This window comes from Otolemur garnettii, unplaced genomic scaffold, assembly GCF_000181295.1.
Source record: "Otolemur garnettii isolate 467f Iridium unplaced genomic scaffold, OtoGar3 scaffold00299, whole genome shotgun sequence".
NCBI lineage: Eukaryota > Metazoa > Chordata > Mammalia > Primates > Galagidae > Otolemur > Otolemur garnettii.
In genome coordinates, this window is record NW_003852694.1 from 525589 (window position 1) to 538057 (window position 12469).

General features: G+C 37.6%; 1 protein-coding gene across 2 annotated transcripts in view; it reads right to left on the reverse strand.

Moving 5' to 3' along the window:
• Nucleotides 1-6157: 6157 nt before the first annotated feature.
• Nucleotides 6158-12469, reverse strand: part of LOC100963599 (killer cell lectin-like receptor subfamily F member 1) — a 19744-nt gene continuing 13432 nt past the window's right edge. For both annotated transcript variants that reach the window (XM_012813768.1, XM_003803372.1), the window contains 3 exons: nt 9262-9401; nt 8807-8919; nt 6158-6266 (listed from right to left, as the gene is read on the reverse strand). In XM_012813768.1, the coding sequence (XP_012669222.1) occupies nt 6158-6266; nt 8807-8919; nt 9262-9401 (362 nt within the window). The remainder of the gene's footprint in view (nt 6267-8806; nt 8920-9261; nt 9402-12469) is intronic.

Below are 12469 nucleotides of genomic sequence, written 5' to 3' on the forward strand. Positions count from 1 at the left end.
TGTTTATAATAATATAAAATATTGGTCTATCTTAATGTATATTGTCAGTAATAATTTTAATTCATCTAAAAAAAAGGGGGGGGCTTATATCTAGCTGAGTCCAAAGTTTGTCCTAAAAAAGAAATATTAAGAGAGGCTAATGAATTCTCTTGAATCCAAATTTCTGACAGCTTTAGAAATTAAATACCTTTGGACTGAAAGCAAACTTCTAGAACTTTAATTAGAAAGTTCTATGAGTATTGCTAACCTAACTTCAAACAGAACAGAAATCAGTCGTGTGGAACTGGGTTGGTTTGTTACGGCTTTTTGTTTGAAACATTGCTGATTCTCTATGCTCTGTTTTCCAGAAGTTGAGAAAATAATTTTCTGTCTTTTGAGCTATTTGTAGCTTTGCAAGCAGTTTATGTACTTGTGGGCAGAATTTGAAACATGTATTTTTTTCTCTCTTCTTGATTTTTCCAGAATTTGAAAGCCATTTGTAAGAATTCTTAATTTCTGACAATACAGCTTTTGTAAGTTCTGTAAGAATCTGTTTTGTTCTATAGGACATGATGAAAGCACTGGTTATTTTAACAAGGCTTTGGAATAGCATTTCCAGAGGTGTCCAGACAGCATTAAGGAATTAAGGTTGACTTTATAAGGCCATTAAAAAAGCCCTTTGGAAAAACTGGGCATATACCCATCAATAAGATTTCCTGATCTGTGGTAAGTAACAAAGGTAGCTTTGTGACAGGTTCAGGAATTGAAATATGCTTGGGGACCTCAAGAGAAGTGGAATCCACCCAATGCATACAGGTATCTAATGGACAGAGGAAACCTGGGCTTGTGGAAGGCTTTCAAGTCTAACCTGAGATTCCTTATAAAAGGTTCCAGTAAAGACAATTTTAAAGATAAGAAGAGCTAATAATTATTCTTACTGCACTTTATGCAAATAATCAGACCCAGTATACTGACGTACACTTTATTTTGGCAACTAAGTTAGTTTGCTATGATTTGTCTTTAGTAAAGAGAGAAATTGGAGAGTGAAAAAGGTTCAAGGAGAAAAGAGGCTGTGGCTCACCTGTATTAAATCCTAGCCTTGTCTGTAATGTAAGCTCTTAAAATGACACATACTGAAAATGAATATTTTGTTCAAGGCTTTTGTGATAGGGGAAAGAAATCAAAACTCAATTTGAAGTAAAATCTGCTGAAGCAAAGGGTGGTAGTGTTATACCCAGATTGCAGAGTCCCCCAAAACCACTAAGGAGCCAAGTTCGATGCAGAAACAAAGAGCCTTTATTCAAACTGGAACCTGGGCTCTCAGGGACCCGACACAACAGGCAGGTCTCGGCTGAGAGCCCCACCTTGCTATTGTCTGTTTTCTTTAAAAGGGTTGTATATTATGGGATAGAATAAAATGTGGGTGGACATTGCTACCAGAGGTCTCAGGGGTTGGCCTGATTGGCTGAGTTCCAAGGAGGGTGTCCCAGCGCTTTTGTGGTATTTGTGGAATTTCCTGGGACCGGGAGCTTTCTGTAGGCGGAGACTTCCTACAGGCTTCTCTGTGGCAGGTTTTTACAAAATGGAGTCACCTCTGTCCTTTTAGTAGGGATTTTAAGAGTCAAGGTGAGGCAGAAATCTTATAGCAAAAGAAATTAAACTTTCTTCAATCTGTAGAAGTTGGTGATGAAAATGAGGTCATTCTTGTCACATCCAATTTACACATAGCTGAGAGGCCTGGGGTGGGGGTGGGGGAGTACTTAGAGCACATACCATTGCTCCAAAAATATAAATTCTCTACAAACCTGGCTGCTAAAACTGCCCATTGTAGTCTGAAAACAGTTTTATCTAATAGTTAACGAAATACACTCAGAATAACTGACAACACAGTTATTGAGACTGAGATTCTAAGACTAATTTTATCCACCACTGTAACTCAAAAATAAGGACTTGCTAACCCTTCTAAATTTTACTAGTGCCGACAAACTTCCTTTTAAAATAACCCATAACATTTCTCCTTCTTATAAAACTTCCAATCTTCTCTTTGTTCTTCAATAGAAGATACCCAGTCTGTGTATATGCCTCCAAATTTACAAATTTTTCTTTCAAAATAATACATTTTAAATTAAGAGATTCATCTATTTTGTTTGACTTTGACAGATTTCATAACAGGAGAGAGTTTACAATGAAGAGCCAGATATCCCACTAAAGTTAGACTCCTACTTCAAACAGAGATTGGGAAATAACCCCTCCATGGCCCCCACTGCCAATTATCATTAAGAATTCCATTTCAAGGAGGTGGCTCCCAGGTCCTTGAGAAACACCTTTCTGATTTGTAAAACCTGTTTAGAGATCACCCCAAAACCTGCCCCTTTCTCTTGGTTGGTTCACTGAAAGATCAACTCACAATTATATTAGATTAATAAGAGAAAGGTTTATTTCCAAATACCATGCGTGGGCGGGGGAAGCCACAAGTATGATTTCCCAAAGTATTAGTGATGGTCAGAGACCTTTATAGATGCCTTTTGGATAGGAGGGGGGAGAATATGGAAAGTATAGGTGCTGTAAGTGGTTGCTAGGGGGTGTGTATAGATGAGTGGAAACAGATAGATTTGTAAATTAACCTGGAAGACAGGTATTGTGCTTCAAATGACCTTGAGGCCAGGTCTGTTAACATGTAATAAGGGAGTCAGCAGCCCCTTTTGATTCCCAATCAGGTTATTCAGGTTTTATGTAGATAGAGAGGAAAGGCCTCCTTTAATGCTTCCTGATCATAAATGGCCTTTAATTCAAAATATTCTATATACCATGGAGCCATCTTTTAGGGCAAAATTTCCTTAGCTCCTTTACCTGTAATCGGCTTTTAGAGAGATTTCTATCTCAAAGGGCCAGAGAAAGAATTTACAATTAAAAGTTTGCTAAAGTAAATGCTTTTATAAAAGCAATAATGAGCATCTTAAAAGTCAAGCATAAACCTGTTAAGAATTTATTCATTTATTTATTTATTTTTTATTTGTTGGGGTTCATTGAGGGTACTTGGTAGAATCAGATTACTGTTATACCCAGGGAGAATTGAGTGTCTGCCCCTCCTAGGAAGTGGTGGTCAGACCAATCCTAGCCTCCCTAACCCTTTAAATCCCCATCCACCATACCCCATGTGTGGAATTCCTTTTTTGACTTCACCCCACCTGTGCCCAGGGTAGAATTAAAGACACATTGACCACACAAGAGGACTTCATTTTCCTTTCATCTCACACCTTAGAATAATCATTCATCTTTGAGTCTATAACCTCTCCATACTGAATTAGGTTACACTGATTGCATGTAGTTAACTCCTACAATTAGAGTTTAGAGTTTAGTCAGGCTGAGAGGAATATTAAGGTCATCTCAGTTACTTTCCACAAAATATAAATTAAGGGGAGAGGAGTAACTTCATAATGAATTCAAGCAGAAATCATATTAATCAAGTGAGTGAAGTAAATATCAATAATGGGGCAGATAGAATTGTGTGCCACCTGAAATGATGCTGTGAGAAAAAAATTCCACTGTATCACATTTGTGCTGTTCCTTACAAGGAGGCATTGCCTGAATCTAACCTTGAGAAAGAATCAAATTCCAATTGAGTGAACATTTTCTAAGATAACCAACCTGTAATATTCAAAATTGTTAAGAACGTGAATGTCAAGGAAGGTTGAGGCATATTTTCAGACTACAGGACACTGAAGACAAATAGTCATTAAATGCAAATGAAGGGGGCCTTTTGTAGGGCAGGGGAGAGTGAGAGATTAGAAAGTGGCCCCTGGTGAGATGGAACTAAAGGAGGTTCCACAGCCTCACGATTTGTGCAATCAACATGGCACAGTCCCTGGGGGTGGGGACTGGGGTTAAGGCTAGAATAATTAAAATGAAAAAGAATGGCCAAGCATTTGTTAAGGAACACAGAAAGGCAAGATCCTATTTCCTTAACATTTAAAGCTGAAGACAGCAATAAAGGGCAGAATGTTTGACTAGTTTGAAAGTTTAATAAGTCAGATTAGAAAACACTCATTTGGGCTTATTAGAATAGAACAGTAGTTTAGATTAGAAAGTAGTTGACGTTTACCCCTTGGGTTAATATATGTTCTTTTTAAAGGTCAATTTTAAAATAGTCCTGTTATCTGCCTCCCCATACTTTGTTTACCCAGGCTTTGATGTTGACACAAGATCACCCCTGTGTCACAAGTATGATCAAAGTTCTTTCCCTGCCCCAAAATTATCTTGATGATTTCAGTATTATTTATTATTCAGTATTATTTAGAAATGTTAACATTGTTAAGAACACAGTAAAAACCGCATGAGATTTTAGGTTGGTGGTGGCACTTCCTTGCCATCCTATTTGCACTTGTAAAGTTGTATGTCTCTCCCAGCCTCATTGATTATTGCATTGCTAATAGTTGAGTATGTGAAGTCTTCTTTACCACATCTGCCACCTCCCTACTGGCCAGCACTTCAGGGTACAAAAGGGGGCCTCAACAAAGATGGAGATGGTACCCTGTACCATAAGCTTTATGATACCATAGAAATGGGCAAGAGGTCAACTGAAAACTAGTGGCATCAGGGAAATAGGTGAGAGGTTAATTGAAAACTAGTAAGAACCTTGGAAATGGGTGAGAGGTCCACTGGAAGCTATGCGCTCCTATGTCACATATGTCAGAAACAAGTGTGATGATTGGTGCAATGTAGAATCCTTACTTTGGTAAAAAAAGACCATACATTAACTATACTATTGGTACCCTATAGAATCCTTATGTTACATATAGAAAGAGTCAACCACGGAAATAGTAAGGGGTCAACTAGGAACTATGCATTCCTATATCAGGCACATTAGGTGCAAGTACCATGATTGGTATAATATAATATCCTTACTTTACATATAGAAAGAGCCAACCAGGAAAAGGGAATGTATGGGAAAACATATGAACCCTTAGAAAAAAAGATAAAAGTGGCAACCAACTTGGGAACCCTTTGCTGCACTGTAACCTTTTTTCTTTCCTTTTTAAAATCTAAAATCCTTTGCTTTTGTTTACTTGTGGTCCATAAATGCATTCTTTGATTTCCAGACCAAGAACTTGGAGGGAACATTCTGGTATCACTGATGTTGATTCTGAGCTGGAGGCTTTTCTCTAAAGAGCATTAGTTTGTTATTTGAAAGACTTGCAAGGAAGTCTAAAACTTTATGATATACTGATTCTGATAATTGTATTGTGGTTGTGTAGGTGCTTTTTATACACTGATTCTGATAATTGGATTGTGGTTGTGTAGGAGCTTTTTTTTTTTTTTTTGGTACGAAAGGTCTTTATTTGTGGGGAAGGGAGGCTGCAGAGCAGCACCAAGGAGGAAAGAAAAGAGGAGATGTGAAAAGGAGAGTGAGGAGGAGAGAGAGCGGGGGAGAAGAGAAGAGAGCGCTTTTTAATTACACATTAAAGTATCCAATTCTACTTGACATTTAATAATGAAATGTATTATAATTAATTCTCAAGAGATTTGAAAAATAAACTACAGTCTTTTACTGTATCTGGTATCTTCTTATAAGTTTGTCAGTTTCTAAATGGAGGTTTAAAAAAAGTGGAACATATAAAAATCAGATAAAATCTAAAACAAACAGCATATTTTAACATTTTTGCCCATACATTTATGGTTTATATCATAGAAATAAAATTTTTACTATTTAACTAAATATTCACGATACTTATTGCAGCAGAGTGCATAGTAGCAAAAACCTGGAAACAAAGTTAACGCACAACAATGAAAGTGTGAAAAATATATAAATCCACACCATAAATCAACACTTAGAACTACATGAAATTTTCTTAAGATATTACTGAGAATAAAAGAGGCAAGATACAGTAAAACAGGTATGATATGATCACATTTGACATAAAATAAACAATGCATAAAAATCCTGGATATAATTACATGAGTTCACATTGGATTATATTACCACACACACACAAATAACTGAAGGGAACACTTGAGTTTGTTAATATGGGTTACTCTGTGCTTAGGACCAGTATAGATGATGGAAGGAACAGAGAGGAGAGATTTTAGTGTTTAATCTCATGTTAAGTCTTATTACTGGAGTTTTATATTATAATCTGATAGGCCCAGTCATTATTATTTCATTATCAATTTTATTAAACTAATACTGGCAGATCCATTTGAAAACACTGCTGCATGTTTCAGAGTACATTTTGCTTTCCTTAATGGCAGCACAACTGTTTTCTTTAGCTGGTCCCTTTATGAGAAATCTAGGGCAGGGAGAATAAATGCATTGTTAATCATTGTTGCAAAAGACATGCATCAGTGTTTCAGCTAATAAAAAGTTAATTTAAAATTTCAAAAAAATTTTAAATACCTTGATTCACTAACCATTACAATTTTTCTATAACTTATTATTATTATCAGCAATCGGTACAGTGTTTCCTGAGTATATCTTCAAATAACAGAGATAAGAATAAATTTCTCTCCACATTTTCATTCTAGTATTATTTCTATTACCCCTGTGGTTCACTTAGACTAAAAAATAATGTTAAGTCCACTTGGAAGGCTCATTTAACAATCACTCTTGACTTCTTGTGTTTAATTATACAATGGTGATGATAATATGTGGTTACTTACTTCATCATATTATTACAGAGATTACATTAATTGAAGTTTGTACAGAACACAATAGACAAAACCCATGTAAGTGCTAAATAATAAATTGTATTTTTACTATATTATTTACTTCTAAATATGTTAACCACAGTAATAAGGTAATCTATAAAATACTGTAGTGTTACTAATTTATTCTGTGAGGAATTTGAAGCGTGAAAAAAGTTCAAGGAAGAATATTGGAAAAGGTACACATGATCTTCAAAGTTTCCAAATTGGGCTTTGTGCCTGTAGCTTAGTGGTTACAGCACCATCCACGTACACTGGGGCTGGCGGGTTTGAACCTGGCCTGGGCCTGCTGAGCAACAATGACAACTACAACAAAAACAACAACAAAAAATAGACAGGTGTTGTGGTGGGCACCTATGATCCCATCTACTTGGGAGGCTGAGGCAAGAGAATTGCTTGAGCCCAAGAGTTTGAGGTTGTTGTGAGCTGTGATGCCATAGCACTCTACCAAGGGTGGACATAGTGGGACTCTGTCTCAAAAAAAAAAAAAAAAAAGTTGCCAAACTGATGGAGTCAAATAAGTACTGAATTTTCATTTTGGAAAATAGACTTTGTTCAAGTTCGTATTTGAATTCTGTATTGAATATATATTGGACAAAAATGCCCAGACAAAACTCAATCTTAAAGGTAATGTTGAATGGACACAGTGTAGGACAAAACCAAGATTAACAACTTCATAGGCAGCTGGCCCTCAGGTGGCACACATGCATAATTTAATTTTAGAATTCATTCCAAATAATGTTTTGATTCATTTCCTTAGATTGATTGATTGATTGAATGGAGTGTAAAAGAAAATATATAATATTTAATGATGAAGAAAGAGTAAAAGGAAAACAACCCAATAGCATAATTTAGCTGGTTAGTATAATGAATTCATTTCCTTTTGCTACTGTAACAAATTACCATAAATTTAGTGTCCTAAAATAATGCAAATTTATTTTCTTACAGTTTTTGTACAGTTTGAATTTTTGATATTCTGGATATCAGAAATTCAAAATTGGTTTTACAGGGCTAAAGTCACGGTGTCTGCAGAGCTGCCTTCTGAGTGTACTAGGGGAGAATCTGAGGCTGCCTGCACCCCTTGGCTCACAGTCACATCATGTGAACCTCTGTGTTCTTCCCATCTTCTCTGACTCTGACCTTATTTCCTCCCTCTTATAAGGACCATTATGATTTAGTTGGGCTCACTCAGATAATCCATGATAATATCCCTCCTTCAAGAATATTAATCATACCTGCAACATCTTGTTTGTCATATGAGATAATACACTCATAGGGTTTGGGGATAAAGATATGGCCATCTTTGGAGAACTTCATTTTGCCTACTGACATTGGAGTAAGATTTTGAATTGAACTGTTTTGCTATTTGTATTTTTCCTTAAATGTTGTATTATAAAATAAAGCACACAAAAAATGTTGATGAGATTTTTTAAAATTCTCAATAGTCTCATACAACTGTTAAGAGAATTTTGGGTTATTTTGTTCTATCTTTTAACATTATGATAATCATACAACACAAAAACATTTACTTTTTTTTTTTTTTTAGTTACTAAACATGGGTAAAGTAAGCTTTGGGAACTTTGAAAATGTAACAGAAGTTTACATTGGTTCAGTTCACCTTTCCATATAAGTTATGAATTTTTTTTCTTTTTTTGAGACAGAGTCTCAAGCCGTTACCCTGGGTAGAATGCCATAGCGTCACAGCTCACAGCAACCTCCAACTCTTGGGGTTAAGCAATTCTCTTGCTTCAGTCTCCCAAGTAGCTGGAACTATAGGCACCTGCCACAACGCCTGGCTATTTTTCTGTTGTAGTTGTTATTGTTGCTTTAGCTGGCCTGGGCTGGATTTGAACCTGCTAGCCTCGGTGTATGTGGCTGGCGCCTACCTACTGAGCTACAGGTGCTGCCAAGTTATGAGCAATATTTAAAAATTAGGTAACCATTATTCTTCTTTGAAAGCCAAATCAATATTCATCATTACTCTTGTGGATATTAAATTAATTTTCATTTTTTGAGTTCTTATTACCAAGTACTATTTCAGAGTTAAATTTGGTGGACAGAGAGGTATTTTCTGAAAACATATTCTTACAATAGACAATCAGGTTGCCTCTTAGGAAACACTCACATTTTTGGATCCAATGGAGAACCATCCACCCAAGTCCATGTTCCCTTCGTGGAGGTTAAGTTAAGGCCAATCCACATATAGTTTGATTGTCTCAGGTTTTTCTGTATAAAAGCCTAAAGAGAAGATAATGAGTAATAAAATGATTAGAATATATTAACATTTCAGACACACTAAAAAAAGTTATAGATTTTTATTGAAAAACTAACATTTTGCATGAGGATTCTTACCCTAATCAATTCATACCACTCATTATACCTACAATATATATAGTAGACAAAAGCAAGGTCTGTCATGAGTGAAGTGAGACACTCACTTCTAGCACAAAATTAAATCAGTTGCCCTAAACCCAGTAATCAAGATAAACGATGGTTTTATGCAAGGATGAGAAGATAATTGAGAAAATCCATTTTTAACTACAAAAAAGTTAATGGCATAACTGATACTAAACCAATTACCATTTCAGGTTGGTCCTGTATGATCAGTAGATGAGATTTTCTTCCCAAACAATACATGTAACTGTCACTCCAATTTTTCATTTCAGCAGAGAACCAATAACACTTCCCTTGATATTTGAGCCATTCTGATGGACACAGTACTATAAGGATATGGAAAAAACAAAATAAAGGTAAATTACATATGTATATGCATTTCTGAAAATTGGCAGTGAGAACAATACTTACATATTGCATGAAGAAGAGTGAAGCCATAATATAATCACTCATAGTAAAGTGTTCAGACTCAGAAGGTGGCTAAAACACAAATGATAATTCATAGTAATTTAAGATAATTTCCTAAGAAGAAGCAAAACCTAGACATGGAGGGGCGGAGCCAAGATTGTGGACTGCAGCCAGCTTTTTACAGAAGCTCCCATCCAGAAGGAGGCTTAAAGGACAGAAGTTTAGCAAGGCAGCTGATAGTTTGGAGCAGAGCCAAGAGAGAAGATTGAAGAGCATATTTCAACCTTCCTGAGGCGAGCTGCAACCGCCAAAATACAATCAAAAGGTAAAAACTCCACCACCAAGCGGACGGGAGTCCCCACCCCACAAAAAGGGCTTTCAGTTTACTCCATGCAAAGAAGCAAGCAGAGTTCAAACTTGCTCCCACTCTATCCCACGGGAGAGACCCCCTAAAAACTGGACCTCCTACCCCTGTTCGTATGCCACGGCACCCTCCTGCCAAGCATAAAACTATAAAACTGTATAAAACTGTATATAGTCCCCACCTGCAACCTTGAACTCTGAGGATTCCCCACCCACCCTGAGGTCTGGAGGTTTGTTACCGATGGAGTCCAGATTCTTGGGCATCTCCTTGAGAGAAGTGGAGGGGGAAAGGGCTGGGCTCCATGCTGACTGTGGCACAGGTGTGAGGAGAAGAAAGTTGGCTCAGAGGAAGCCATACAGCAACAGTGGTATCCTGAGCTGCGAACTGACACCATTTTAGATAGGCAAGCCCCATCTCTCTGGGCAACCAGAGAGTCTGGACAGCAGCCACAGGTAGAACGGACTTGGTAACTTTCCTAAGTAAAGAGACTGTTAGCACCGGCCCTCAGGGGAATACTGAGACAAAGGCAGTGGGTAGGCAGAGGTGGGGATTGACACCTGAGTGTAAACTCTAATTGTTCCCTGCCAAGAGTGGAGTTCTTCATCAGCTCTAGCAGCCTCTGACTTGCAGAGGAATCTAGCCGGGACAGAAGCCCAATTTAAATACGCAAGGCCCCCCATGCCGAACTCAGATTTCCAGGCAATTTTGGCAGTCATAAACTTCAGGAGCAGGTGCCTACTGGAGTGAATAGGGTCACAGACCTGGGGGATTACGAGTGACTGGGTGCAAGGTGGGGGAGGAGGTATTAACCTTCCCAGACTAACCAATTTGCTGGGTGGGTCCCTTTGCCCTCACAGAGCACTGGAGCAAGTTATATTTGAGCAGTGAGCAGACCCCTCTTATCTAGCTGCTGGAGACATTTGAACTCTTCCACCTGAAATGGGTGCTGATTGGGACACTCATTTGGACTGCTTAAACCTGGCAGACCACCCAGGGACTATTCAAAGGGTCACCCTGGGTATATGGTTGAAGGAAGATTTGATTTTCCTTGCCCAACTGTTGTTTGTAGGTTGGGCGGGGCGACCTAATTGCTGGTATTTGTCCACAGCAGAGACTTCAACCAAGAGTAACTGAATCACTAGGGTAGGACTGAGATCAGCTGAAAATAAAACAGAGCCACTTAACCCCACCACACCCAGCAGGTCCCCAGTCTCTTAGGCTGTAACACCATATGGGTCCTTGACAAACTTCAAGGGGAAAAGCCAAACAGGGTAAAATAAACATGGAGCAGAATCAGTGGAAAGGCTCTGGTAATATGAATAAACAGAGTAGGTCACCCCCCCAAGAAAAGATGTGGCTGGTAATATGAATAACCAGAGTAGGTCAACCCCCCTAAGAAAGGATGGGGCAGATGAAACTGAAGATCCCCTTTATAAACAAATGGCTGAGATGTCAGAAATTGAATTCAGAATTTGGATTGTAAATAAGATTAATAGAATAGAGCCAAAGATAGAACTAGAAATTCAAGGAGCATTCCAAAAGTTCACTCAAGAATTCAACAAATTCAAAGACAAAACTACCAAAGATTTTGAAACATTAAGGTAAGAGATTGCAGCCCTCAAAGATCTGAGAAATATGTTAGAATCTCTTGGTAACAGAGTGCAGGAGGCAGAAGAAAGGATCTCAGATGCAGAAGACAAAGCTTCTGAATATGTCCAAACGTCCAAAGAGATCAGAAATGGAAAGCAAAAATGGATCATTCTCTCAGAGAGCTCTGGAATAATTTGAAGAAAACTAATATTTGCCGTATAGGAATCCCTGAAGGCGATGAAGTTGCTTCGCAAAACACAGAGGCTCTTCTTTATGAAATTATGAAAGAGAACTTTCCAGATATGCCAAGAGATACTGAAATTCAGATTGCAGACAGCCTCAGAATCCCAGCACAACTCAACCTGAATAAGACATCCCCTAGACACATCATAATTAACTTCACTAAAGTTAATATGAAAGAGAAAATACTGAAAACAGTGAGATGTAAGAAAATCATAACCTACAAGGGGAAGAATATTAGAATAACTATAGATCTCTCTGCCAAAACCTTTCAGGCAAGAAGAGGGTGGTCATTGACATTTAATCTCTTAAAACAAAATAACTTTCAGCCCAGGATCCTGTATCCAGCTAAACTGAGTTTCATTTATGATGGAGAAATTAAATACTTTCATGACATCCATGCATTGAAGAAATTTGCCGTAACTAAACCAGCTCTCCAGGATATTCTCAGACCTATTCTCCGTAATGACAAGTGCAATCCTCCATCACAAAAGTAAAGTAACTCAGAAACTATTGATCAAACTCCAACATCTACAGTGGTGAAAACGTCCACTGGACTTTTGAACAACTCAATACCTAAAATTTCATCAGGATTATCAATAATTTCAATCAATGTGAATGGCTTAAATTGTCCTCTAAAGAGGCACGGATTGGCTGATTGGATACAGAAACTCAGACCAGACATCTGTTGTATACAAGAATCTCATCTTACCTTAAAAGACAAATATAGACTCAGGGTGAAGGGATGGTCATCTATATTCCAGGCTAATGGAAAGCAGAAAAAAGCAGGTG